Source organism: Podarcis liolepis (assembly GCF_965112155.1).
Source record: "Podarcis liolepis genome assembly, chromosome: 15".
In the NCBI taxonomy this organism is placed as follows: Eukaryota; Metazoa; Chordata; class Lepidosauria; order Squamata; family Lacertidae; genus Podarcis; species Podarcis liolepis.
This window is the reverse complement of record NC_139566.1, coordinates 23,785,345-23,812,127: the sequence shown is the minus strand read 5'-3', so window position 1 is coordinate 23,812,127 and position 26,783 is coordinate 23,785,345. Positions and strand designations below refer to the sequence as shown.

At 46.0% G+C, this 26,783-nt stretch overlaps 1 protein-coding gene across 4 annotated transcripts in view; it reads left to right on the top strand.

The window, feature by feature from the left end:
• Positions 1-1,177: 1,177 nt before the first annotated feature.
• BICDL1 (BICD family like cargo adaptor 1) overlaps positions 1,178-26,783 on the top strand; it is a 67,561-nt gene continuing 41,955 nt past the window's right edge. For 2 of the 4 annotated variants that reach the window (XM_083478641.1, XM_083478640.1), the window contains exons 1-3: positions 1,178-2,041; positions 11,072-11,287; positions 24,940-25,056. In XM_083478641.1, coding sequence (XP_083334767.1) covers positions 1,610-2,041; positions 11,072-11,287; positions 24,940-25,056 — 765 coding nt within the window. In that variant the 5' untranslated portion in view covers positions 1,178-1,609. The remainder of the gene's footprint in view (positions 2,042-11,071; positions 11,288-24,939; positions 25,057-26,783) is intronic. The other 2 variants (XM_083478642.1, XM_083478643.1) reach the window with 2 other exon arrangements.

Below are 26,783 nucleotides of genomic sequence, written 5' to 3'. Positions count from 1 at the left end.
CGGTACCTATTTATCTACTTGCACTCTGACGTGCTTTCAAACTGCTAGGTTGGCAGGAGCAGGGACCGAGCAACGGGAGCTCACCCCGTTGCGGGAATTCGAACTGCCGGTCTTCTGATCGGCAAGTCCTAGGCTCTGTGGTTTAACCCACAGCGCCACCTGTATCCCAATAATTAGTATAATTATTAGTAGTATTATAATTATTATTATTAGTAGTAGTAGTAGTAGTAAAAACAGCAACTTGGATCCAATTAATTTCATCCGGTCTACTCTGAATAGAACTTAGTTCGCTACAACACTGAAGTCTTTAAGTTGCCAGGGGACCCTTCCTTGAATTCAGGGAGGATCTGCTGATTGGTTATAGTGGCTGTGAAGAAGGTGTGGGAGGGAAGCTATTTAACCCCACAAACCAAAGCTCAGTTTACTGAGAAGTAAATCCTGCCAAATTCAATCGGACTTACTCTCCAACCAGCGCCTTTAGGATTGCAGCCAGAGGCTATCACCACCCACCTGGGACGTAATTGAACTGCATGGGCCTTACTTCTGAGGAGACGTTTTATAGGGGTCCGCTCCAACATGCCGGATTCCTGAACGCAGAGTCTGCTGGCGAGAGCAGAAGAGCAATGCCCTTAGAGATGTGCTGTTTGATGCAGCTGCCTACAAATATGATACGATAATCTTTATTGTCATTGTCCCATACAGAACAACGAAATTGAAAAAAATCTACATAAGACATTCAAAAACCTGCTATGCCAGCTATCCCAACCGGGTTAGCCCCCTAAAAACTCAGATACCCCATTTTTAAATACAGTATACTCCCACAGAGAGTACACTGCATTTCAAACCAAAATCGCATTTGGATAGAAACTGTTTCTCAGGCGGCTAGTCCTAGTCTTTATAACCCTGTACAGTACCTTCTTCCAGAAGGCAGAAGCTGCAAGAGATAATTTCTTAGCAAATCAAACAATTGGGCCCAGCGCCAGCCCAGGCCAAGAAGAGCGAAGGGAAAGTTCCCGGGCATGCAGGGGGTTAACTCAAGGCAGGGCTGCGGGGAGGTGGGGAGGGGGCCGCACCTGTGGGCCAGTTTGTGTGGAGCTACCGGGCTAAGCGAATCAGAGCAGGCCGCCAAACAGGTGTTTGCTGCCGTCAGGAGCGAGGGGCGGGGCGGCGGGGCCGGGCTTGCGAGTCGGCTGGCTGTTTGTGCAGCAGCAGCCGGCGGCGGCGGCCTTCCGCGAGCTTCCCGGGGCCGCGCGATGTTTTGCAGGCGCCTCGGCGGAGATGGGGCTCGGGGAGCGGCGCTGCAAAGCTGGGCCGGCGGCAGCAGCAGGAAGAAAAGCCACGACGACGACGACTGCTGCTGCTGCTGCTTTAACTCGGCCGAGGGAGGGACGTCCCGATCGCCTTGAGAGCGCGCGGCTCCAGCGGGGCGGCGAGACAGAGTAGGCGGCGGCGGCGGCCCCCGCGCGCAAGCCCAGGGCGGCTCGGCTCGCCTCCGCGCAGGGGCGCACGGAAGAGGCAGGAGAGGAGAAACGCGGCTCCCTCCCCGCTGCGGGCTCCGGGCTCCCTGCTCCGCTGGCTTTCGTAGCCTGGAGTGGCCCGGGGCCCGGCCATGTCCGCTTTCTGCTTGGGGCCCGTTTCAGCACCATCGGAACTGGACAGCGCCTGCCGCATGGAACTGCAAGGGCCGCCCCAGTCGACGTCGGAGGGGGGAGCCAAGGACAGCCGGAGCTCGCCCACAGCCGGGCCCGCCGCCGCCGCCGCTTCCTCTTCCTCGGCCTTCGAGGTGGGCGGCTCGGAAGGAGAGCTGGAGCTGGAGGAAGAGCTGGCTCTGCTAGCCGCCGCCGGGGATGCTGCGCCCGGGGAGCCCGAGTCCATGGGCCCGGCGGAGGCGGCTCCGCAGCCGGAGCTGCTCTCCCTGATGAGGCAGAAGGAGAAGGATTTGCTGTTAGCCGCTCGGCTCGGGAAGGCGCTGCTGGAGCGCAACCAGGATATGAGCCGCCAGTACGAGAGGATGCACAAGGAGCTGACGGATAAGCTGGAGGTGAGGCGGCCCGGACGAAGAGGGCGAGGAGGGGAGGGGAAGGGGAAGCCGCCCCTCGCTGGGGCTGATTCTGGAAGGGAGAGAGCTGCGTGTCTATGACTCAGGTGGCCTGCCCGGAGATTGGGGCCGAGGAGCTTCCTCCTACCCCATAACCCCAGATGTGCAAGCAGGGGACAGTTAATGTGAACTCGGGTTTACAGAAGGCCTTGACCCAGAACCAAGGTGGCAGGTTCCAAAACACATTTTTTGTGTGTATGTGTGTGTTTTTGGGTCTACAGTCTAGGCCCTGGGTGTGAATATTCAACCAAAGGGCATCTGACCATGTGCAGAGAACATCTTTTGGGGATGATGAAGAGTTTCTGAGCATGTGCAGAGAGCCAGCTCCCATCAGCCGCCCCCTTTCTTTCCCCAAGACCTTTGCATCTTGGATTGTGACATACACTTTCTAATTTGTCATTGCTAATAATGGTTTATGACTTCAGGTTTGGGTCTCCTGTTTGTAGTGTGGGGGGAAGTATTCTGCCCATGCTCAGGACTGCCATTTGTGGGAACCTAACCTCATTTGAGAGGACTGAATTCAGGGTACTGGCAAATAGATTGTGCTGCCAGGGCCTAGCAAGTCATGGTGGCTCTAGCTAAGGCCACAGAGAAGGTTTGAGCAGTGGAGCAGAGGAAGAGCAGAACTTCTGTGTAATATCGAACTAACCTGGAGTATCTGAAAGGTGCAGTCCTGAGAGGAGAGGGGAAGGCCCTGTACATTTGCCAGATGTCCCTTAATCATTTCTAATGCTACAGAAGACATATTTAGTGCCAGCATGGGATGAAATATAGAAACTGCATGCACCCAACATAGAAATGTCCTTCGTCTGACCAGGCTCTAGCGCTGGGAGCCCCATCAACATATTGCCCCTATTTGTGGTAAGCTCAGAGCAGTGGCGTAGCGTGGGTTGTCAGCACCCGGGGCAAGGCAAGTAATTTGCGCCCCCTAATCCATGGATTTGCACCCCTAACCCGTGGATTTGCGCCCCCTAACCCTAACCCCCAGATGTTGTGCCCGGTGCGGCCGGCCCCCCCTGCACCCCCCACGCTACGCCACTGGCTCAGAGTCAGGGAAGCCTGAGGACCTCCAGGCCTCTCTGTCTGGCCCTTGGGACTCTCCTGTGCCACACCCACTCTCCCCAAGCCACAACTCTTTCTGGCCCTGCTTTGCACCCTTGTGAATGTTGTTGTCTGTCTGGAATTTTCATAAAGAAAGAAATGTGTATTCTCCATTTCTAGGGCCTATGTACTGCTCAGTGTGGCTTACAGTTATTTTAAAATCACAGTAGCATACGAAAGGTGGGGGGGAAATCGTTAAAATACAACAGAAAACAGTCTTCAACTTGGTGTCCTTCCAAATGTCCTGGACCACAGCTCCCATCATCCCCAGCCAGCATGGCCATGCTAGCTAGGGCTGATGGAAACACGTCCTTAAACTCTGGTAATGCCTCTTGCTTGTCTCGATGGAGTCTAGGGACGGAGAGGTGTGCAGAGAATCTAACCCACTGTACAAAGGCACATTAACATACATTGTTCCATCTGCTTTTGCCTCTGACCCCACCCACCAACAGCAGGCGACTCCCTGCAAGGGCGTGTGGCCCTTGCACTGAAAAAAAGATTTCCTAGCCCCTCTATAGGCCTCTTACTTTTACCCATTCAAAGGGAGTTGAGAAAGAATAGGATGGGGGAGAGAGACGAAGGATTGCCACCTAAGCAGTAGAGATGAGAGCAGGTTAACTATCCTGCACATCAGGGAGTGTGGGGCTAACCTGTAACCCTCCAGAGGTGGCTGTGTTCCAGCTTCCATAATCCCCGGCCATTGATGATGTGATGGGACATGGCATTGGGTTGCATCTGGAGGGACACAGGTTCCCCTTCCCTGTTTTAGATGTTCTTGGGCTGCAAGTTCCACCAGCCCCAGCCAGTATGGGCAATTGTCAGGGATTGTTGGAACTTTAGTCCAACGACATTTGGAGGTCCATGGGTTTCTCACTTTTTCTGTACATGAGAGTTGGAGCTCCGTGTGGTCTTACCCTGGGTAGGCTCCACGTGTAACTCCTTGGTCCTTTCCTGTTAGTATTTGGACTGTGCCATTTTTGTTTACACATACACACACACAAAAGCAAATTTTGCAAGTAGGAGGATAAGTTTGCAGGAAGCAACATGCTCATAGTTGCCCAGATGATCAGCAGCAGTTATGCCGTGCTCCAAGGACGATGCTCTGTCCCACTTGCACTTTCCATGGTTTCATAACTTATTTTGAAGCCTTGATTCTCAGAGTGAGAGGGCCTCCCTAAACAAGCACAGGCAGTTGTCAGGGGGAGGGATAAAATGCCACAGTAGGCCCCTCCTAGCCTAGTTCTTTGGGCATGCTGATTGGATGAGGAGACAGCATGCTAGCCTATGCACTCTTCAATCAGTGTGCCCTGAATGACACTGGCATCCTACAGTGCTGAGGCTGACAGATCTGGGGGAGAATGGGTGTAATATCCCTGTCACCACTCACGCTTTCTTGATGCCTTTTTTATTTCTGTGGATTTCTTCCCTTTAGGGCAGGGGTGTGGTTCAAGTAACACTTCAAAAGTTGTCTGACTCCTGGTCCCACCAGGCTTAGCCAGTGCAGCCAATGATCAGGGATGATGAAACTGTAGGCTGTGTAAAGGTAAAGGTAAAGGTAAAGGGACCCCTGACCATTAGGTCCAGTCGTGGCTGACTCTGGGGTTGCGGCGCTCATCTCGCTTTATTGGCCGAGGGAGCCGGCGTACAGCTTCCGGGTCATGTGGCCAGCATGACTAAGCCGTTTCTGGCGAACCAGAGCAGTGCACAGAAACGCCGTTTACCTTCCCGCCGGAGTGGTACCTATTTATCTACTTGCACTTTGACGTGCTTTCGAACTGCTAGGTTGGCAGGAGCAGGGACCGAGCAACGGGAGCTCACCCTGTTGCGGGTATTCGAACCGCTGACCTTCTGATCAGCAAGTCCTAGGCTCTGTGGTTTAACCCACAGCGCCACCCGCGTCCCATGTAGGCTGTGTACCATAGCTGTCAACTTTTCCCTTCTCTTGTGAGGAATCCCCTTTTTTAAAGGGAAATTCCCTTATTCCAAATAGAAACGTTGACAGCTAGGCTGTGTACATACTATATATCATTAAAGCACGTTCAAGCACATTCTTTCCTTGAACTAATTCTGGGCACCATAGTTTAAGAGTATAGGTTTATACTGGACCGTTCACGTACCATTCTATTTTATTATATTCTCTGTGAAACTTCCCCAGTGTTACTGCATTTTGTCGTCCAGAGGAGCACCCTTGCTCAATAGCGCAACAAAAGCAGGACAAAACAAAACAGGACACTTGCCCCAAGAGTTCTGCAGGTGTAAACAATACTGAAGGCAGGATCATATATAACTTGCCTGATATTGCCATGAGCACTGAATGATAATGAATGCTCAGTAACAAGGATGTCTGGCTAGGTCCTTAATCTACATTCTCTCCTTCCCACTAAGCATTTAGTTACTTAGTTAACAGAAGCCACCGGAGCAGTGTACAGGATAAAACACAAAACCCATCTCTAAAACCCTATCTTACCAATTCTAGAAAACAACAAAACTGTTTTTGCAAATAGGCAATCAGTATTGTGTAAGTGACTGGGTCAGCCATCAAGGAAAGCCTAAAAAGGTATTAATTAGGGAGCTAAACAACGTGATGTGATGCACCTGTGCAATTCTGGCTGGTAATTGATTGCAGAGGGCTAGACTTACAATCCTGAAATCCTAGTTTCTAGGGCAAGCTAAGCACACCCTCAAGAGTGCCTGTCTGAGAATTGCAGTTGCTAGGCAGGTATACATTGGGTGAGGCGGTCCCTTAGGTAAGTTGGTCCCAATGCTAAAAGTAGAAACCTTGAAATGTTCCTTTTCATTTCATAAAATTGATACACCAGTTGACTGTTTAAAAAAACCCTTCAAAGTAGTTTACAAAGAGAAATGTTCCTGGTAGCATATTGGCAGCCAGTGCAGTACTCTCAAAGGTGTCATACAGTGTTAAAGAAATGCCCCAGTCAACAACCTAGTTGCTGCATTCTATACCAGCTGTAGTTTCCAAGTTAAGCCCCAAGGGATGCCCCACTTAGAGCACATTGCAAACAACTTTAATGCAGATACCTACTAGGCTGTTTTGAGTTTGATTTATATACTGTACTTAAAAACCTCCAAGAAAGGAGAGTCCACCACAGAGGTCAGCAAACTTTTTCCACTGCCCCTCAGACCTTGTGGGGGGCGGATGCGGACTATATTTTGAAGGAAAAAAATGAATGAATTCCTATGCTCCACAAATAACCCAGAGATGCATTTTAAATAAAAGCACACATTCTACTCATGTAAAAACATGCAGATTCCCAGACCATTCACGGGCCAGATTTAGAAGGCCGTTGGGCCGGATCCAGCCCCCGGGCCTTAGTTTGCTGACCCATGGTTCACCATCTCTTTCAGAAGTCTGTTCCACTGTCGAATAGCTCTTACTGTCAGAAAATTCTTCCTGATGTTTAGTCAGAATCTTCTTTATTGTAACTTGAATCCATTGGTTCGGCTCCTAGCCTCCAGAACAGGTAGAGGCAATTCAATACTATAGAGTTTACAGCAGCTGTCCTCGTGCCCTGCTGATATTTTTGACTACAACTTCCATCAGCCCCTGCTGGCCCTAGACAGAGTGAAGTGGGATGAGATCAGCCACCCTGGGGAGGGGGACAGCCGTGGATGCCACCTTGAGCTCGTTGAAGGGAAGGTGGGATATAAATAAAATAAATAAATATTCACCACATCATCAATTCCGCTTTCAAACTGCTTTTGACTCTTAGACAAGGAGAGTGTTCTGTCTCCAGCCTGTAACTTCTATGAAAAAAAAAGCACAAAATGACCATTTTCCTGAAATTCCATCTATTAGCCCTAGTGTGGTGCTGTATTCTCCCCCACCCTCTTTCTATATAAAATGACCTTAATTCTTCCATGCCTGGAAATGACTGCACTAAATCCTCCAAATGAGCTTTTCATGACCTCCAGCATTAATGCTTTAGGAAACACAAGGAAACCACTGAGAGACCCTTTATGTATCCAGGAGTGATGGAGCATTCTATAAATTGCTTCTAGTCTGAACTGCTTTGCATACATCTAGCAACAACCTTTTTCCTAAAGGCCAATGAAGAACATAGAAAGCTGCCTTGCCTTGAGTCTGACCCATGCTCCACCTTCCTGAGAGCTGTTGACACTGACTGGCAGCAGTTCTCCAGAGTTTCAGACAGAAACCTTTGGAGAGCTGCTGCCACCAGTCAGTGTCAATAGTACAGTGGTACCTCAGGTTACATACACTTCAGGTTACATACGCTTCAGGTTACACACTCCACTAAGCCAAAAATAGTGCTTCAGGTTAAGAACTTTGCTTCAGGATAAGAACAGAAATCGGGCTCTGGTGGCACGGCGGCAGCGGGAGGCTCCATTAGCTAAAGTGGTGCTTCAGGTTAAGAACAGACCTCCGGAACGAATTAAGTACTTAACCCGAGGTACCACTGTACTCAGCAAGTGTGGGGTGTGAAACACAAGAGCAGTCAAGTACAACATTCCTAGAGTGAACATGTTTACACATGGGAGGAATGTTTGTCCAGCCAGCAGGTAAACTTCCTGTTTCCCTCTGGGCTGGGACAGACTTCCTCTGCATGTGACTAGAGGTGGGTGTGGCCTCACCTGTGCAGGTAACGACTAAAGCACAGGGCAGGACAGTCAACTCTCTCTCTATGACTATTTTCGTCGAAGAAGCAACATCTGCTTAGCCAAAGATGCTCGCTTGGCTTTCAGCCAAGAGAGGACAAAGGAACTGTCTCCTTATGAGATAGTTTAGAGGCGTATTTTACTTTTCTAAGCTAAGTCTGCCTTCTGGGATCTGATTGTGAACAGAATGTGAGTGAGTAAACTTTTTTAATACTTTTATAGAAGACTGTGTCGTGTCTTATCTTTTATGAGGGAATAAGGGGAAAATACCAGAGCAGTTATTATAGAGGCTTTAGCAAGCCTGAGCAAACACATCCGCTGTGCGTTTAAAAGGGGGAATGTTACTCTGCTAAATTGTGAACTTGTAAACACAAGCTGGAAAGGCTATAACCAAACAATATATCCCCTCCTGCATCCCTGAACGGCAAGATGGATCAGGAGTTCAGCTCAGTATAAAGCAGCTTCCTATGCTTCCTTATGGATTCCACACAGGGAATGTTCCCAACTCTACCTGGAGATGCCAGTCGCTGAACCTGGGATTTTCTGCATGCTAAGCAGGTGCTCTACCACTGAGCTATGGCCCTTCACTATATTGAGTCACACTATTGGTCCATCTAGCTCAGTATTTTCTATCCTGACTGGCAGTACCTTTCCAGGATTTGGGGCAGCGGTCACTCCAGCCCTAAGACATTCCGCATGCAGAGCAGGTGCTCTATCACTAAGCTACAGCTGTTCCCCACTGGGCACCATCTTCTGCTTCCCCATATTTCAAGTTTCTCTCACCTTCCACAAATATGTAGGCCACACTGGTCTCTGGCCCTTCATGAGTTTATTTCCGTGACAATATGTAGTCATTGAGCTCTCAGTCGTCTCGATTGCAACTGCACTAGATGCAATAGCTTCAATCCTGTATGCACTCACAGACTTTCTTGGGAGTAAGGCCCATTGAACACTATGGGCTTTTTCCCCCTCTAAAGGCACGCAGCATGGCAACCTGAGAGATGGAGCCTGAATCTAGAATCCCTTTGTTCAACTCTTGCCTCCAATATAAACTCACTTGTGACCTGAGATATGAACTCACTCAGTCCCTCTGCAGTAAAAAAACCAAACTAATGCTAAATAGTTTTTATATTGTGTTTCAATGCTGTAACCTGCCCTGGGACCTTAGGGTGAAGGATGGGTTAATAATAATAATAATAATAATAATAATAATAATAATAATAATATTGCAAGTGGCCTGATGCCCTCCAGATATTTTGATTACAACTCCCAGGCAGCATGGTCATGCTAAAATCGTGTGCCTGAAGCACTTTGGACAATCAGAATTATATAAATGCTATGCATTTTTTATCCTTGAATCTACTTGGAGATGAGGTGCTAAAAATGTAATAAAGTTGCTTTAAAAGCTTACTGTGTGGTAGATGCATTCAGAAGGTCCCAGGTGCAATCCAGGAAAGGCTGGGACAAATCACTATCTGAAACTCTAGAGAGTGACTGCCAGTCAGTGTGGACCACACTGAGCTAGATTGACCAATGAGTCTGACTTGGTATAAATCAACTTCCTTTGTTCATCAGGAGGAATTTGAAGGAAGGAGAGATGCTATCGTACAGGTGTTGTAGGGAATGGTTTTAGGAAGAGGTGAAAGCAAGGGAGGAATGGCAGTTAAGGATAAGGATATCAGTGACTGCTAGCCATGGTGGCTGTGCTCTGCCTGCTGGCCTGATCCAGCAGGCTATTCTTATGTTTTTATGTAAGAGAACAAGGAACTTTGGGTGTTGTCCCAGATTATCTGTTTATTGAGCATTCATCTTGATAAAAGAATGAAAGACAATCCTAATGATAATTTTTGTTACTATATATCTTATATGGCTGCTTGTGTGTGTATGTGTATGATTGTATATGGATGTTTTTAGATGGTCTGTACCTGTAATGCATAATAAAGGTTTGGCGAAAGAAAGATTCATCTTGATTTGTTTTCAGAGAGACTGGACAACGGTGGCTATTTAATGAGCATTCATTCTGATTTGTTTGCAGGGAGGTTAGATGACATTGCATCAAAGCAGGTGTTATTCCATACTTTTCACAGCATTGTCCCAATGCTTTCCTTAGCTTGGAAAGTCTCGTCTTTTGCAAGAAGCAGGTATGCTGCAAAAGGCCTCCTAATTAGCCATAATTGTGTGACCTGAATTTGCTGGTATGTGATTGAATCCCACCGACAATACTGACTGACGCGGTATAAAGCTGCTCCATTTTCCCATTTAAGTTAACCCTTTGTTCCGAACCATGAGGAAAGAGATGTTTACTTTTAGGAGAAGGGTCAAAGCACAGTGGTGGGGCAACTGCTTTGCATGCAGAATATCCCAGGTTCAATTGTTGGCGTCTGCAGGTAGGGCTGGGAACACCCCCTGCCTGAAATCCATGAGAAACATAGAAAGCTGCTTTACACTGGGCTGAACCTTGATCTATCTACCACAGAACTGTTTTGTTTTTTTTAATGTATTTTTATTAAATAAATGATTTACAAAAGTATGTGCAATGTTTCTCTTATTTCCCCCCAAAACCTTTGCAGGCCCAAAGAGTATTAAAAAGCAGGATCCCACCTCACTGCCACAAAACCACAATGAGTACAAATAATCATGAATGCACAATAACAATAATAATAACTTTAGGTGCAAACCAAAGTTCTGGAATGCAGTTGAATTGCTGCTGGAAGATGTTTACAATCTCGAGATGCCTCGAAGAGGATTCAGATAACTACCGTATTTTTTGCTCTATAAGACTCACTTTTTTCCCTCCTAAAAAGTAAGGGGAAATGTGTGTGCGTCTTATGGAGCGAATGCAGGCTGCGCAGCTATCCCAGAAGCCAGAACAGCAAGAGGGATTACTGCTTTCACTGCGCAGCGATCCCTCTTGCTGTTCTGGCTTCTGAGATTCAGAATATTTTTTTTCTTGTTTTCCTCCTCCAAAAACTAGGTGCGTCTTTTGGTCTGGTGTGTCTTATAGAGAGAAAAATACGGTAGTTTTTCTGGCTTCCTTACGTGGGACTGAGAAAGGGCACCATTTAGTACTTGACCCCCAGAGAAGCAAAATGTCTTTGGGCAGCCCTGGCTGAAATTGATGTGACTTAAGTCGTGCATTTTTTAATTAAAAAAAAACGTGCATGGCAGCAGGAAAGCGCGAAGGGTTGGAACAGTGACATTTTGACCCTTTCGCCCTCCCTCTCCCCTGTTACACAGCACTTGGAACAAGAGAAGCATGAACTAAGGCGGCGCTTTGAGAACAAAGAAGGAGAATGGGAAGGACGAGTGTCGGAGCTGGAAAGCGATGTGAAGCAACTCCAGGATGAGCTGGAGAAGCAACAGGTTCACCTCCGAGAAGCTGATCGAGAGAAAACGCGGGCAGTCCAGGAACTCTCTGAACAGAACCAAAGACTCTTAGATCAGCTCAGCAGGGTGAGTGAGTCTCCTGTGGTTGTCAGAACTGCTCAAACAGCTCAATATTTCTTTTGAAGTCCATGCTCCTTCACCTGACATTGCTTCGCTTTCTCTTTGGTTCTGATGTGTGTAATTGGAGTTTAGTGATTTGGAGCTGTTTTCAGCATGGGGGCCACATTACTTTGCAAGCAGGATTTTGGGGGCCACACGGTGGTGGGTGGGACTAGAGGGGAATGTGGACAGGGCAACAGATGTTACTCTTTGTAGGCAAGGCTGCATTCCAGCCACACAAAAATCAGAGTGATGTATGACAGAGCAAAGTATAAAGCGATGCATGTTGAGACAAAAAAAAAAAATCTTAATTTTATATATACATTCAGGGGGTCTGATTCATGTGACGCACCAGGAAAAAGGCCTCGGCTGGGATTATAGTATATAGCTCAGTTAAGATGTGTGCAGCAGCTGTGAAAAGGGCAAATTCCATGCTAATGATCATTAGGAAAGGAATTGAAAATAAAATTGCTGATATCATCCCTGTTAAAAGTGCTGTTATACACATCTGTTGTGTACAATTCTGGTCACATCACCTCACAAAGGATATTGTAGATACAGGTAGGTAGCCGTGTTGGTCTGCCATAGTCAAAACAAAACAAAAAATTCTTCCAGTAGCACCTTAGAGACCAACTAAGTTTGTTATTGGTATGAACTTTCATGTGCATGCACACTTCTTCAGATACACTGAAACAGAAGTCACCGGACCCTTATATATAGTGAGAGGGTGGGGAGGGGTATTACTCAGAAGGGTGGTGGGAATGGGCGTCTGGCTGATCAGCAAATCTGAACAATCAGTACAGTGGTACCTTGGGTTAAGTACTTAATTCGTTCCGGAGGTCTGTTCTTAACCTGAAAATGTTCTTAACCTGAAGCACCACTTTAGCTAATGGGGCCTCCTGCTGCCACTGTGCCGCCGGAGCACGATTTCTGTTCTCATCCTGAAGCAAAGTTCTTAACCCAAGATACTATTTCTGGGTTAGCGGAGTCTGTAACCTGAAGCGTATGTAACCTGAAGCGTATGTAACCCGAGGTACCACTGTATCTGAAGAAGTGTGCATGCACACGAAAGCTCATACCAATAACAAACTTAGTTGGTCTCTAAGGTGCTACTGGAAGGAATATTTTTTTTATTAGGATATTGCAGAGTTGGAAAAGATTAAGAAAAGGGTTTAGAGAAAAGATGAGTGAGAGGTGAGATGCTCGAAGTTTATAAAATTTTGCATGTCATGGAAAAAGTGGATAGAGAAAAGCTTTTCTCCATCTCTCTGAACAGTAGAACTCGTGGACATCCAATTAAGCTCAGTGTTGGAAGTTTAAAAAAGGACTTTTCATATAACATATAAACTGCAGAACTCGCTCCCAAAGGAGGCTTTGATGGCCACCAACTTAGATGGCTTTAAAAGAGGATTAGACAGATTCATGGAGTATAAGGTTGTCAACGGTTGCTAGCCATGATGGCTACGCTCTATCTCCACAATCAAAATTCCAGAGGAGGCTAGAATGGTGTGGAGCTTGAGTCCTGCTTGCAAATTTCCTCTCAAGACATCTGCTGGGCCACTGTGAGAACAGGATGCTGGCCTAGATGGGCTATTGGCCTGTTCCAGTAGGCTCTTCTTCCATGCAGAGGGTTGCATCCAGTGTTAATCCTACTCTGTGTAGGCCATTAAGATAAATGTACCTGAATTAGTCATGTCTGATCATTTCAGTGGGACTACTCTGAGTAGGACCCCTCTGAGTAGCGCCCCTCTGGAGGCTTCACCTGGGGCAAAAAACCTGGCTAGCTCCACCCCCCACCCCGTAGCTACGGCTCTGTCAAAGACCTAAATGTCTTGGGACCCAAATACCTGAAGAAAACCTCATCCTTTCCCAACCTTCCTTTCCTATGTCAATTTCACTTTTTTCTCTGTTTCTCGTTTTTCCAGTCTTATGTTCAACTCTCTGCATTTTTGCATCAGTTCACGATTTTTTTATTATTCAAAATTTAAAAATATTTTAAAATATTCACCAGTTTTTCTGTCAAATTTCTAGCATTCACATGTTTGTGTGCAGTTTTGCCTAACGTACATTTTTGCAAGTGAAAATTCGCCAGCATTTTAGTGCAAGTTTTCCCCAACTGACACGTTTTTGTACGTCATTTCCCCTGTTATATCCACCATTCTGCAAGCTGGTTTTTGCATGTTATTTCCACATATAATATATGCATTTTAGGCATTCTTCCCCCTAATAGTTGCATTTAGGGTCATGCTAATTTGGTTGGAGAGCTGAATCACAATTTTTGAAGAAGGGCAAATATCAAAGGTTAGCTGTGTTTCAGAAGCTGCTCATTAGGTAGGTTGACACTAAAAGACTACCAAATTTCTCTTCCATCCCTAATTGCAGCCCTTCTCTGTGTGCATTTATACTTTTGCTATGTCTGTTTTGCAAATGAACAATGAGACCTAAGAAGGATCTCATTATTCAGCATGAGGTTCTTGAAGTTAACACAAACTGGAAAGGTTGCCTGAAAATGTCTTCTTGGAAAGGACTGCGGCTCAGTGCTGGAACATCTGTTTTGTATTCATAAGGTTGCAGGTTCAATCCCTAACATCAGGCAGGGCTGGGAGAGAGACCCCCTATCTGAAGCCCTGAAGAGCTACTGCCAGGCAACGTAGACCGGGGTAGTCAACCTTTTAATACCTACTGCCCACTGATGCATCTTTCTTGATGGTAAAATTTCCTTACTGCCCACCAGTGCTCGATGGATTTCAGCTTGTGCCGTAGAACCCTCTGCCGCCCACCTAGAATCCTGCAATGCCCACTAGTGGGTGGTAGGGACCAGGTTGACAACCCCTGGTGTAGACCATGTGTAGGCAAACTAAGGCCCGGGGGCCAGATCTGGCCCAATCGTCTTCTAAATCTGGCCCGTGGACAGTCCGGGAATCAGCGTGTTTTCACATGAGTAGAATGTGTCCTTTTATTTAAAATGCATCTCTGGGTTATTTGTGGGGCCTGCCTGGTGTTTTCACATGAGTAGAATACGTGCTTTTATTAAAACTGGGTTATTTGTGAGGCATAGGAAATTGTTCTTTTTCCCCCTTCAAAATATTGTCCGGCCCCTCACAAGGTCTGAGGGACAGTGGACCAGCCCCCTGCTGAAAAAGTTTGCTGACCTCTGACAATATTGAGTTAGATGGACCAATGTTCTGACTCAGTATAGTGAAGAACCATGTACAGCAGGCATGTCCAACCAGTAGATCACGATCTACTGGGAGATCCCTGGCTGATCCTGGTAGATTGTGGGACCCTTATCGATCGTGGGATTAAATAAAGTTTACCGGAAGTTAACAAATAAAAGCTGAAGAACTCTGGCCAATCCTCCATAAAAGAAGCTAAAGAACTCTAGGCAATCCACCCACCTCTTGCATGCTCCTCCTCCATCCAATGACAATGGATAGATCACTGCCAGTTTTTTTTTTTAATATGGGGAGTAGATCACAGTCTCTGGGGAGTTGGACATGCCTGATGTACAGCATCTGTTTTGCATGTACAGTGGCACCTTGGGTTACATACGCTTCAGGTTACATACGCTTCAGGTTACAGACTCCGCTAACCCAGAAATAGTGCTTCAGGTTAAGAACTTTGCTTCAGGATGAGAACAGAAATTGTATTGCGGTGGCACGGCGGCAGCAGGAGGCCCCATTAGCTAAAGTGGTGCTTCAGGTTAAGAACAGTTTCAGGTTAGGTACGGACCTCCGGAACGAATTAAGTACTTAACCCGAGGTACCACTGTAGATGGTTCCACATTCAATTCCCAACATCTCCATGTATTGCTGGGATAGACTCCTTAGCTTAAACCCTGGAGAGCTGCGGCCAGACAGTGTAGACAATACTGAGTTAAAAGGACCACTGATGTGTCTCAGTATAAGGTAGTTTCCTATGTTTGGCTCTTCTTGCTGCTTCGGAAGGCATACGTCCCCTTCCTTCAGCTCCCGTATCCCTCCTGTCCCCAGAAGCCGGGGATGACGTGTGCTTTCCCCCTCATCATTCTTGTACCAGAACAGTCAGCGCTGCGGATTGCACAGCAATGTGCCTCGCCCCTCCTTTGCTTCAGGACGATCAATCTCAGCCTGGATGGCTTATTTGCAATTTCCAGAGCGGCTCAGGAGCTCTTGTCGCTGGTTGCTAGGCGACTGTATATCACAGTGTCCCAGTCGGCTGGTGTTGCCACGGAAACAAGTATGGTAGTTCCTGGATTTCCCCCCCTGCAATTCTGTTACCGTGAGGCTGCAGATACCGTGGGAGACACGGCAGTGACGTCTGCAAGTGGCCACTGGGGGCTCAGCGAATGTCCTTCTAAAAAGAAATAGGTGTTGCGCAGTAGGGATGTTACAGGGAACAGACCTTTTTTACCCTATATTTTTATTATTTTGGAACAACAACAAAAGCAAATTCAGCTGTTTGAGCACATATCATTTTGTGATGTTTTTCAGAAGCGAGGTGTCCATATAGTCACAGGGTCACCTGTTTGGTTGGAGGGGGCTATTCTGCAACAAGTCATTGACGCAATAATAGTGCATTAATGGTGGGCTTATCCTGGATCATCTACACATCACTCTGCTTTATTAGATTATCATTATTATTTATTTAATGTATTTATATCCAACCTGTCTCAAAAGCTGGGATTCAAGGTAGCTTCCAATATTTAAAAACATCATAATAAAATACAGATTAATAAAACAATCCCACAATCAGGACCTGAGCACAACAGCCCTCTCCCACATTGTGATTTTCAGCAACTGGTATTCTGAGGCATACTGCCTCTGACAGTGGAGAGAGAGGCAGAAAGAAGCCATCATGGCTAGAAGCCTTTGATAGTCTTATCCTGCATGAATTTGTCTAATCTTTTAAAGCCAGCCCAGTTGTTGGCCATCACTACCTCATGAGGGAGTGAACTGCATATAACTTTGCGCTGTGGGAAGAAGTACCATATTTTTTGCTCTATAAGACTCACTTTTTCCTTCCTAAAAAGTAAGGGGAAATGTGTGTTAGTCTTATGGAGCGAATGCAGGCTGCGCAGCTATCCCAGAAGCCAGAACAGCAAGAGGGATTGCTGCTTTCACTGTGCAGCGATCCCTCTTGCTGTTCTGGCTTCTGAGATTAAGAATATTTTTTTTCTTGTTTTCCTCCTCCAAAAACTAGGTGCGTCTTGTGGTCTGGTGCGTCCTATAGAGCGAAAAATACGGTACTTTCTGTTGTCTGTCTTGTATCTCCTAACATTCAGCTTCAACAGATGACTAATGAGTTCTAGCATTTTCTCCACACCTTCACAATGCATAATTTTATGCACACATTCCACCATTGCTCACCTTTTCTTTTAGGCAACTTTACACGAACATACAGATGATTGGCTATTTAAATAATTTCCCATTATCAAGCACAGGAATGATACCTTAGATGAAATGCACAATTTGTGTATGATGGGGAGCTACTGGCAGGTTTGGGGGTGATCCAGAGTTTTGCAAAAGTATAAAACATGCAGCAACTTTTCATTACAGGATCCAGTTGCGATTCCTGAATGTGGCTGCCCTTCTAGGGGCCTACCTCATTGAGAACATTACTTAAAAAACCCCCCACTACAACTGTGATCCTTAGCATGCCCTTTGCATAAAAATAAACACTGAAACCATTCTCTCCATGGATGCTCTGGCAGCCATGAAACAACAGGGCTGTTTCTGAAAGCCTTCCTGTAAACTCAATACCTGGTGTTTTTGGTTTCAGTATACAGTGGTACCTCGGGTTACATACGCTTCAGGTTACAGACTCTGCTAACCCAGAAATAGTGCTTCAGGTTAAGAACTTTGCTTCAGGATAAGAACAGAAATCAGGCTCCAGCGGCGCGGCAGCAGCAGGAGGCCCCATTAGCTAAAGTGGTCTTCAGGTTAAGAACAGTTTCAGGTTAAGAACAGACCTCCGGAACGAATTAAGTACTTAACCCGAGGTACCACTGTACAGTCATACCTTAGGTTACAGATGCTTCAGGTTGCATTTTTTTGGGTTACGGACCGCCGAAACCCGGAAGTACCGGAATGGGTTACTTCAGGGTTTTGACGGCCGCGCATGCGCAGAAGCGCTAAATTGCGCTTTGCGCATGTGCAGAAGTACCGAATCACAACCCTCACATGCGCAGATGTGCCGCTGCAGGTTGGGGACGCTGTGGGTTGCGAACGTGCATCCTGCACGGATCACGTTCGCAACCCGAGCGTCCACTGTATATTCCACTATCTTGGCAATCCACAAAAGGCTGTTCAATGAACAGCTTACCTTGCAAGTAATCCTGTTTTAAAATAGCTTTAGCACACAGTCGGGGGTTATTATGGAACAGTGAAGCTATGTCCCCCAGTGGAATTGGTTCAATGGTTTTGTTTTTCTTTCGCAAGCAACAAGGCGGTTGGGCTTACTTGTGGCCTGGAAGCCATGAGTGGCACACTGTGTAGCCATGGAGGCTGGTCCGCTGGGAAGATTGGGGCACTGCCCCACCAACCTCAGTCCCACTTGACCTTTTTGCTTACAACCAGGACAGGGTTTAGCCCTGGCCATCAACTTCCTTTTCCGTAGTCTCTGCATTTCCTCTGTGGAACTCAGTAGGATGGAGGCAAGAATCTGTTGGCCCTCTCTGTCATTGTCTCTGGCCCCACCTACCTTCCACTCTACCAGTCCCAATGGGCACCACCCATTATGTGGGGGAAACTACTTTGAACACTTGTATGGGGGTGTGGTGTTTGCCCTCTTAGGTGGGTCATAAGGAAAGGTTTAAATGAGTGTGAAGTGATTGGCCAGTGGGAACCAAGGGGAGGAGTTAGAGTTGGAATTGTTTGGAAGTCAGTTGGGAGTTGGAGAAGGGAGAGTGAAATATACTCAGAGTCGCAAAGTGATTTCATGCTCTTTATTCAGCTCATAGTGGTGAGGAGGAATGAATGAATGTCCCCTCACAGTATCTGCTTTATATATTTACACAATGGGCTGCACATGATTGGCTAATTCCAGAATTCTACTGTAAGCCAATCAGGTTGTGGATTCACTTCTATCTGGAGCAGGATTGGGTGGTTCCTGCCAACCAATCATATTGCTGCATTGTTCTAGGACCAATCAGACTGCTGCATTCTGAATCCTATTGTTCTAGGACAAATCAGACTGCTGCAATTTGGATCCTATTGTTCTAGGACCAATCAGACTGCTGCAGTTTGGATCCTATTCAACTCAGTACATAACAGAGAGGGAGGATAAGTCTGTGGGTTGGTCTAGTTTTGATGTGTGTGTGAGAGAGAAACTGTTAGGAGGAGTCAGATAGACAGTTGGGATAATCAGGAGTTATTAGGAAGGTATAGGTCAGTAAAGAAACTAAGATTAAGAAACTGACAAGAAAAATTATCTGAAACCATAAACTTGTTAAGGCTTATAAAATAAACTTGTCTATTTGGTTTAATGTTAACAACTGTCTGGACTCCGTGTGTACCCGAGAGAAACGGGTTGGTGGCAGCGGGGAAGCAATCACAGTGGTGGCACAGGGATCAGTAGACCGTCAAACGTCCGGGGATCCTGTGTGATCGCCACAGGGCCCCCCCCCCCAGCATTATCACTTGTGGGTCTGGCTGTGGCACAGGCCGGTATCACACAAGAGTTGCTAAATGCTGCTGTGTGGGTGTTGCGGTGCAACTACAAAGCCAACATTGGCTTGAATGGGTTATCACAGTGCCTTCTGCTTTCCCAACAATCCCAGAAGTGGCAAATTAAAATACTGCCTGAGAGGCTCAAGTGTACTGTCCCTGTCTTGTGGGGAAATTGCATTTATTTATTTATCATCTCACTTTCCCGATAAAATGTTCCACGGCAGCTCACCCCGCACTCTTAAATTGCAACAAAAGGCAAATCAATAATCAGCAGTGATAGTTTTAAAAGGAAGATGGACAATCGATGGCTTAAACCCAAGGTTTCACACACCAATAGAATTAAAATTAAGAGGTCAGGATGCTTCGTAAATACCTGTCTAAACGAAAAGCTTCAGCAAGTAGCAGAAGGCTGCCGGGGAGTTAGGCAGATCTAGAAAACCTACTTTCCTCTGTTTGAAAGGCCACCTGGTCCCAAGTTGTTTTTTTAAGATGAGGAATCCTAAGAAGAGGAAGTGGTCTTGGAGCTGCTCATAAGTACCTTGCATTCAGACATTCAAATGTTGGTAGGATGCATAGAACAGCCTTCACAGAATATCATAATGCATAATGCAAGATGGAGCTGTTCCGCCTGGCCTTTGGGCTGGACTCAGTCTGACCCCCCTCTCATTTTTTATTTATTTTTTGATGGAACCCCTTATATGGGATTTTGTATATAAATTTTCCCTCGGCTCTTTTTGCTGGCCCATGTAGGACCAGCACGGATAGTTGGCCCTGGTGAATATTTGACGTTTTTTCCCCTTATGGACTTGATTTATGGGCTACCACTAAAACGAGGCTGTATTTCAAGCTGTATTTTAAACTGTATTTTAACCTATATTTTAATTAACTGTTTGTTTGTTTGAAATGTTTTTACTGTATTTTATATTTGGTGTTAGCCGCCCTGAGCCCGGTCTTGGCCGGGGAGGGTGGGGTATAAATAATAATAATATTAATATTAATATTAATAATAATAATAATAATAATAATAATAATAATAATTTATTATTATTATTTTATAGCATATGTCCCAATTTTCATGGGAACAGCAGAAGCTACCTTATACCGAGTCAGACTCTTAGTCCATCTAGCTCAGTATTTTCTACACATTGGCAGGGGCTCTCCAAGGTTTGGGGCAGGTGACAACCCCAACCCTACTTGGAGAGCTGGAGATTAAATTTTCTGCATGCAGAGCAGATGTTCTACCATTGAACTATGGCCTTTCCTATAAAGGTTTATATAGCCAAAGGTAGATATCTCAGTCCCAGGCTGTATGGGCATTAAAAATCAGAGCGGTGACTCCCCTGAAGACTTCAGTGATCAGGCAAGGATATAAGGAATCAGGCTGCCCTTGAGGTACTGTATCCTGGAACCAAATTGTTAATGGCCTTGTAAATTTCATACACACATACATAATTTTATTTGTAAGCTGCCTTTCCATAGTTAAAACCATGCTCAAGGGGGCTTACAACATGAAAAAAAATACTTAATTACCAGCATAACAAAATGGCCATAAACAATATATAAAACATCAAAAAGTAAGTAAGTAAGTATAACAACAACAACAACAACAACAACAACAACAACAACAACAACAACAACAACAACAACTTATACCCTGCCCATCTGGCTGGGTTTCCCCAGCCACTCTGGGCAGCTTGCAACAAAAGATTAAAAATACATAAAAACATCAGTCATTAAAAACTTCCCTAAACACAACCAAATTAAACAATTAACACATAAATCATAAGAAGTTGCAAAAATAAATAAATCAAAAACAGCAACAACCCTGCCTGCAACAAAACCCTTAAAGAATACCCCAATCCGATAGTTTATTCAGCAGCTTCAGCTTTCGTAGCTGGAGTCAGTCCAGGCCCCACCCTCCAAAGCCAGGTGGGAAAAGGCCTGCAAGACAAGGAGCAGGTCTTCCAGGGCTCACAGCCAAGATGGGAAAAGAACCTTGATACCTGACCCAGTAGTGTATATCCTATATCCTATATCCTATATCCTATATCCTATATCCTATATCCTATATCCTATATCCTATATCCTATATCTATATCCCATCTAAATGGGAACAGAGATTCTTCTTTAAGGTGTCAGAGGACAGATGGTAGATGGCTTAGACGTAGCCCTGTATCAGGACCATAATCTTATTAACTCGGAGTCTGCACAGACCTGCACACTCACACTGGCATCTACACAAGAAGCAAGCAGATGGTCACTTAGCTCATCATCATGACACATGGCACTCTCTCTCCCCCACCTGCCTGCAGTACAACAAAGCCACTGAGGTCACTTGTGCATAAGCCACTTTCCTGGGGTCAGAGTGAAGCTCTTTTCCAGGCCCCATGCCTTGCCCTCCTTAGTAGCACAGTGCACATCCTCAGTTCTTGCTGCAATGCATTTTTGTTGCCAGCAGGGGGAGCACTGCATGCACACCAATTTAAGAAGCACAGGTCACACTCCACTCCTTACAGTGGTACTTCGGGTTAAGAACAGAAATCGTGCTCCGGCGGTGCAGTGGCAGCGGGAGGCCCCATTAGCTAAAGTGGTACCTCAGGTTAAGAACAGTTTCAGGTTAAGGACGGACCTCCAGAACGAATTAAGTTCTTAACCCAAGGTACCACTGTATAAGAGTGCTTTAAATGTCACTGCAGGATCTGTGCTTTGGAGGAATGGCATAATTCAGTGGTAGATCACCTGCAGCTTCAATCTCCAACCCTTACAGTTATAGTTATAAATTTTGGGTTGGCATCTGATTTATTCTGATTTGAATCTGATTTGAATCTGTATTTCAGTCGATTGCTGGATTTTATGTTTTAATGTATTATATACTTTGATGTTATCCGCCCTGAGCCCAGTTTGGCCGGTGAGGGCAGGATATAGATATAATAATAATAATAATAATAATAATAATAATAATAATAATAATAATAATAATATCATCGTCATCATCATTATCATCATCTCCAGAAAGGATAAGTGGAAGAGAAAGTTTAGACAATACTGAGCGAGGTCACTGCTTGCGCAAAGTTTGTGGGGAGGTTATGCGACATCATCAGCTGTTTTTTTGAGCAGCCATTCTGATTTGTTTGCCAGACAGTTATAGGATGTTGTGCCAAGCAATAGTTTCTCCCACTCTTTCCTGTCACTTTCCCTACTGCAAAGCATCCTCTGTTTGTGGGCAGGAAGTGGGAATTAGTTCCAGCAAGGGAAATAGTACCCTCAGGATTCTGAATCTTTTTCAGCTCAAGGACTGTATTCCCTTCTGAGCAGCCTTCTGGGACTACATACCAGTGGCAGGAGGAGCCAGGGGGGAAAGCAGGCAGAACATTGAGTGTAAATTCTACTTTCGTGCAGTAGGCCGATTTCCACGCACTCTCACACGCCCTTCAGCTAGTCAAAAACAATAAAGAAAGTGTGTTTTTGCAAATTGGGGCAAGTGGGGGAGTAATGAGGAACCTCATGCCTGAGGTTTTCCCCACCACCCCTGTACCAGATAAAAAATGTAAACTTTAAACCTGATGTCCCAGCTCAGGGGTCTGCAACCCACGGCTCCGGAGCCGCATGTGGCTCTTTTACACCTTTCCCCTGGCTCCGGGGTGGATACTAGCGAGGGGAGGAGGCGCATTGTGCGCCCCGACACTCCCCACTGTGGCGGGCGCTGTACTGGCTGTGACGTTGCATGGGGGCGGTGCGTGTGTTAGTCAGGCACCGTCCCGACGTCACCTTCCCGCCTGCTGTCAGATCGCGGCTCCGGAGATATATTTGTTTTAAATGTCGCAATGGTTTTCCGGCTCCCAGGGTTTTTTTTTCTTCGGAAACGGGTCCAAGTGGCTCTTTTTGTCTTAAAGGTTGCAGACCCCTGTCCCAGCTGAAATGTTACCTAGCTATAAACACACTGGGTAGCCTTCTGCAGCTATGAGGCTGGTTCCATGTTTGATGTGGGAATGCCTTTTCTTTAAAATATATAACAGGCAACTCTTTATCAATGGATTATTTCAAATGCTCAGGCTTCCTCCTTCATTCAGCAGATCTCATTTTCAGTTGCTGGGAGATGGGTGCCTCTGGCGCTAAACGAGGTCTATTTTTACTTTTTGCAAAACAGAATGGTAATGATTTCCTTTGGGAACATCCTGGGGCAATTTGTGAATAACTGGAACCAATTCCCGGTCTCACTTTTTGTTTCCTTTTTAAAAAGCAACATCAACCCTGCAGGAAAGTGGCTACCCCCAAAGCTTTATTCCTGTGAACCTTCAGTACTGGGGGACCTTGATGCTTCTGCACTCTGAGGTGGAAGACATTTCTCCACATGGGTTTATCAAGTGTGATAGGTTGCTTAAGTGTCTAATGCAGATGTGAGGAAGCTTTAGCCCTCCAAATACAGTGGTGCCCCACAAGACGAATGCCTCGCAAGACGAAAAACCCGCTAGACAAAAGGGTTTTCCGTTTTTCGATGCGCTTCGCAAGACGAATTTCCCTATGGGCTTGCTTCGCAAGACAAAAACATCTTGCGAGTCTTGTGATTTTTTTCGCTCCCCCCCTTTTTCTAAGCCGCTAAGCCGCTAATAGCCTTTTAGCCACTAAGCCGCTAAGCCTTTAATAGCCGCTAAACCGCTAAACCGCTAATAGCGCTAATCCGGTAAGCCGCTAATAGGGTTGCTTCGCAAGACGAAAAAACCGCTAGACGAAGAGACTCGCGGAATGGATTATTTTCGTCTTGCGAGGCACCACTGTATTGCTGAACTACAACTCCCATTATCCCTGGCCATTGCCCACACTTGCTGGTGCTGATGGGAATTGTAGTCCAGCAATACCTTGCGGGTCAGAGGTTCTCCACACTTCATCTAATGCACAATTAAGAGTTAGACAGACCCAATGTCAAACTGAAATTAGGATGCAACCCTGTACTTTAGATCAGTCAGCCAAGGGAACTTAGAATTTGGAAGACACTTCCATTACAGTAGGAATGAGGAACCTATGGCACTACAACTCCCATCTTCTCGGTCCTATGCTTGCCAGGGCTGAGGGCATCTGGAGAGCTACAGGTTGTCCACCTGCTCCATCACAAGTTATGCTGTTCTCTTTTGTCCTCTGGTGGTATTGTTAGGTGACTTACACCAACTGCGTATGCCTGCTTTGAGTACAGATCTGAAAGCTCACCTGTTTACAGCTATAAGATTTTTGATCATTGCCCAATGGAAGAGCCTTAATTCTCTATCTATAGCAGCACATATCGATAAGGTGTAGTAAGTTCTAGCATCCGATGGAATTACTTATTGAAGCACATCATGAATCCCAGTTGTAGTTTTGGAAATGCTAACCTGGTGGAACGTGGGATTTGTCACTGTCTTACATGAAGCTTCCCAGCTATGATGACAGAGCCATTCTGCCAGCAGAGAGACACCAGTGTTCAGTGGCAAGACCAAAACAACAACAACAACAACAACAACAATAATAATATAATTTATTTATACCCCGCCCTCCCCAGCCAAGGCCGGGCTCAGAGCGGCTTACAAGCAATAATAAAAACAAGATGAATGATTACAACTTAAAAACAAAAATAAAATACAACATTAAAATAATGGAACATTAAAATATTAAAATGTAGCCTCATTGCAGGAGAAGGAAAAGAAAAAAGAAAAAGGGGGGGGGGAGGGAATCAAATTGGCTCCAAGCCAAAGGCCAGGCGGAACAACTCTGTCTTACAGGCCCTGCGGAAAGAAATCAGATCCTGCAGGGCCCTGGTCTCGTGAGACAGAGTGTTCCACCAAGTTGGGGCCAGTGCTGAAAAGGCCCTGGCTCTGGTTGAAGCCAATCTAACTTCCTTAGGGCCTGAGACCATTTGAACAAGGCAGAGTTCTACATTAAAACTGTTGGTACCTTTGGTTGATTGATTGATTGATTGCTCAGCCCTTCCATCTTTTGCAGGCATCGGAGGTGGAAAAACAGCTCTCTATGCAGGTTCATGTCCTCCAAGAGGACTTCAGGGAGAAGAAGTCATCAACCAGCCAGCACATCGTACGACTCGAGAGCCTTCAAGCGGAGGTGAGTTCCCCCCATGGCTGGAATGGTCTATGGCAGTGGTAGAGAAGCTGGAGGGGAAGGCCCATAGCAAAATGGTAGAGGCTCCAAGGTTCAGTTCCCAATGGCATCTCCAGGTAGGGCTGGGAAGAGCTGCTGGAGAGCCGCTGCCAGTCAGTGTGGACAGTACTGGGCTAAATGGATCGACTGGTCTTATTCAGTACAAGGCAGCTTCCTATGCTCCTATGTCGGTCCAAAGGCTGCAGGCAAACACACACGCCCTACCCTGACACTGCAGGCCCATACTTCCTCTACCCCATTAAGAATTGGACTATAAAAAAGGTAAAGGGCCCCCTGACCATTAGGTCCAGTCACGGATGACTCTGGGGTTGTGGTGCTCATCTCGCTTTATTGGCCGAGGGAGCCAGCATACAGCTTCTGGGTCATGTGGCCAGCATGACTAAGCCACTTCTGGTGAACCAGAGCAGCGCACGGAAACGCCGTTTCCCTTCCTGCCAGAGCGGTACCTATTTATCTACTTGCACTTTGACGTGCTTTTGAACTGCTAGGTTGGCAGGAGCTGGGACAGAGCAATGGGCGCTTACCCCATCGTGGGGATTTGAACTGCCAACCTTCTGATCGGCAAGCCCTAGGCTCTGTGGTTTAGACCACAGTGCCACCCGCATCCCATAATTGGACTACATTCCTCTAAGAATTGTTAGCTTTATCTGCAAAGTGTCTGTGTGTGTGTATGAGGGTGTGAGAGATAATGAGGTGGTGCAGGGAGTGCTATGCAATCCTCCAAACATCTCCCACCATTGGTTTCATCCCCTAATTGATTCCCCCTGAAGTAATATGGTCTTCAATGGGGGGGGGGGGAATCATCCACCAACCCTGGTCTATGGTCCATTTTGCAAGGATTCCAGAAATGGCGAGGCCACCATTGCAATTAAGACCAATTATGCATTCAGCACCATTAAATGGTGAAGCTCTTTCTGGAATGTTCCGTGTCAGCCTTGCTGGCTGGGGTGGAATAACTCCCTTTACATAGAATGATGGGGGAAAGCTTAAAATAGATTGAATCTTCCTTCTAGACCACTTAGAGTTGGAGTTTTCATGAATGTACAGGGAGTATTTTTAGTTGGGGGGGAACCCAGCCAGATGGGCGGGATATAAAATTATTATTATTATTATTATTATTATTATTATTATTATTATTATTATTATTGACATCCAGCCCGCTGCTTTCTGGATTCTGAGGACACATTCACACCATACATTTAAAGCCCATTGGTTCCCACCCCCTTGGCAAGGAAACATGGGAACTGTAGTTTGTTAAGGGTGCTGGAAGTGTAGCTTTGTGAAGGATAAAAAATACAGTTCCTACTATTCTTTGGGGGTTTGCCACATGCTTTCAATGTGTGTTGAATGTGCTTTAAACGTAAGATGTGGGTGTTTGTAGAACTAGATTTGGAGTTCTTGCTCCATTGGCAAAATTCTCCAGATTTCCGCTTTAATTCATGTTTCTAGGCCTTACGGTTATAGAAATAACATATGGCACAGGCAAATATAAAATATCTGCTCAAAGAACCCAGAGGCTGGATCAATGCAACTTTGAGCAGGAACAGAAGCTTCTATATTTCTCTCTTCTCTTTTAGCGTCCTTTGGGCCCCCAGATCCTGCCCACCATGTTGAGACTCCTGTTTTCCCAATGACCCATCTGTCTATTCTTTTCTGTCCTTGTCTTTCTT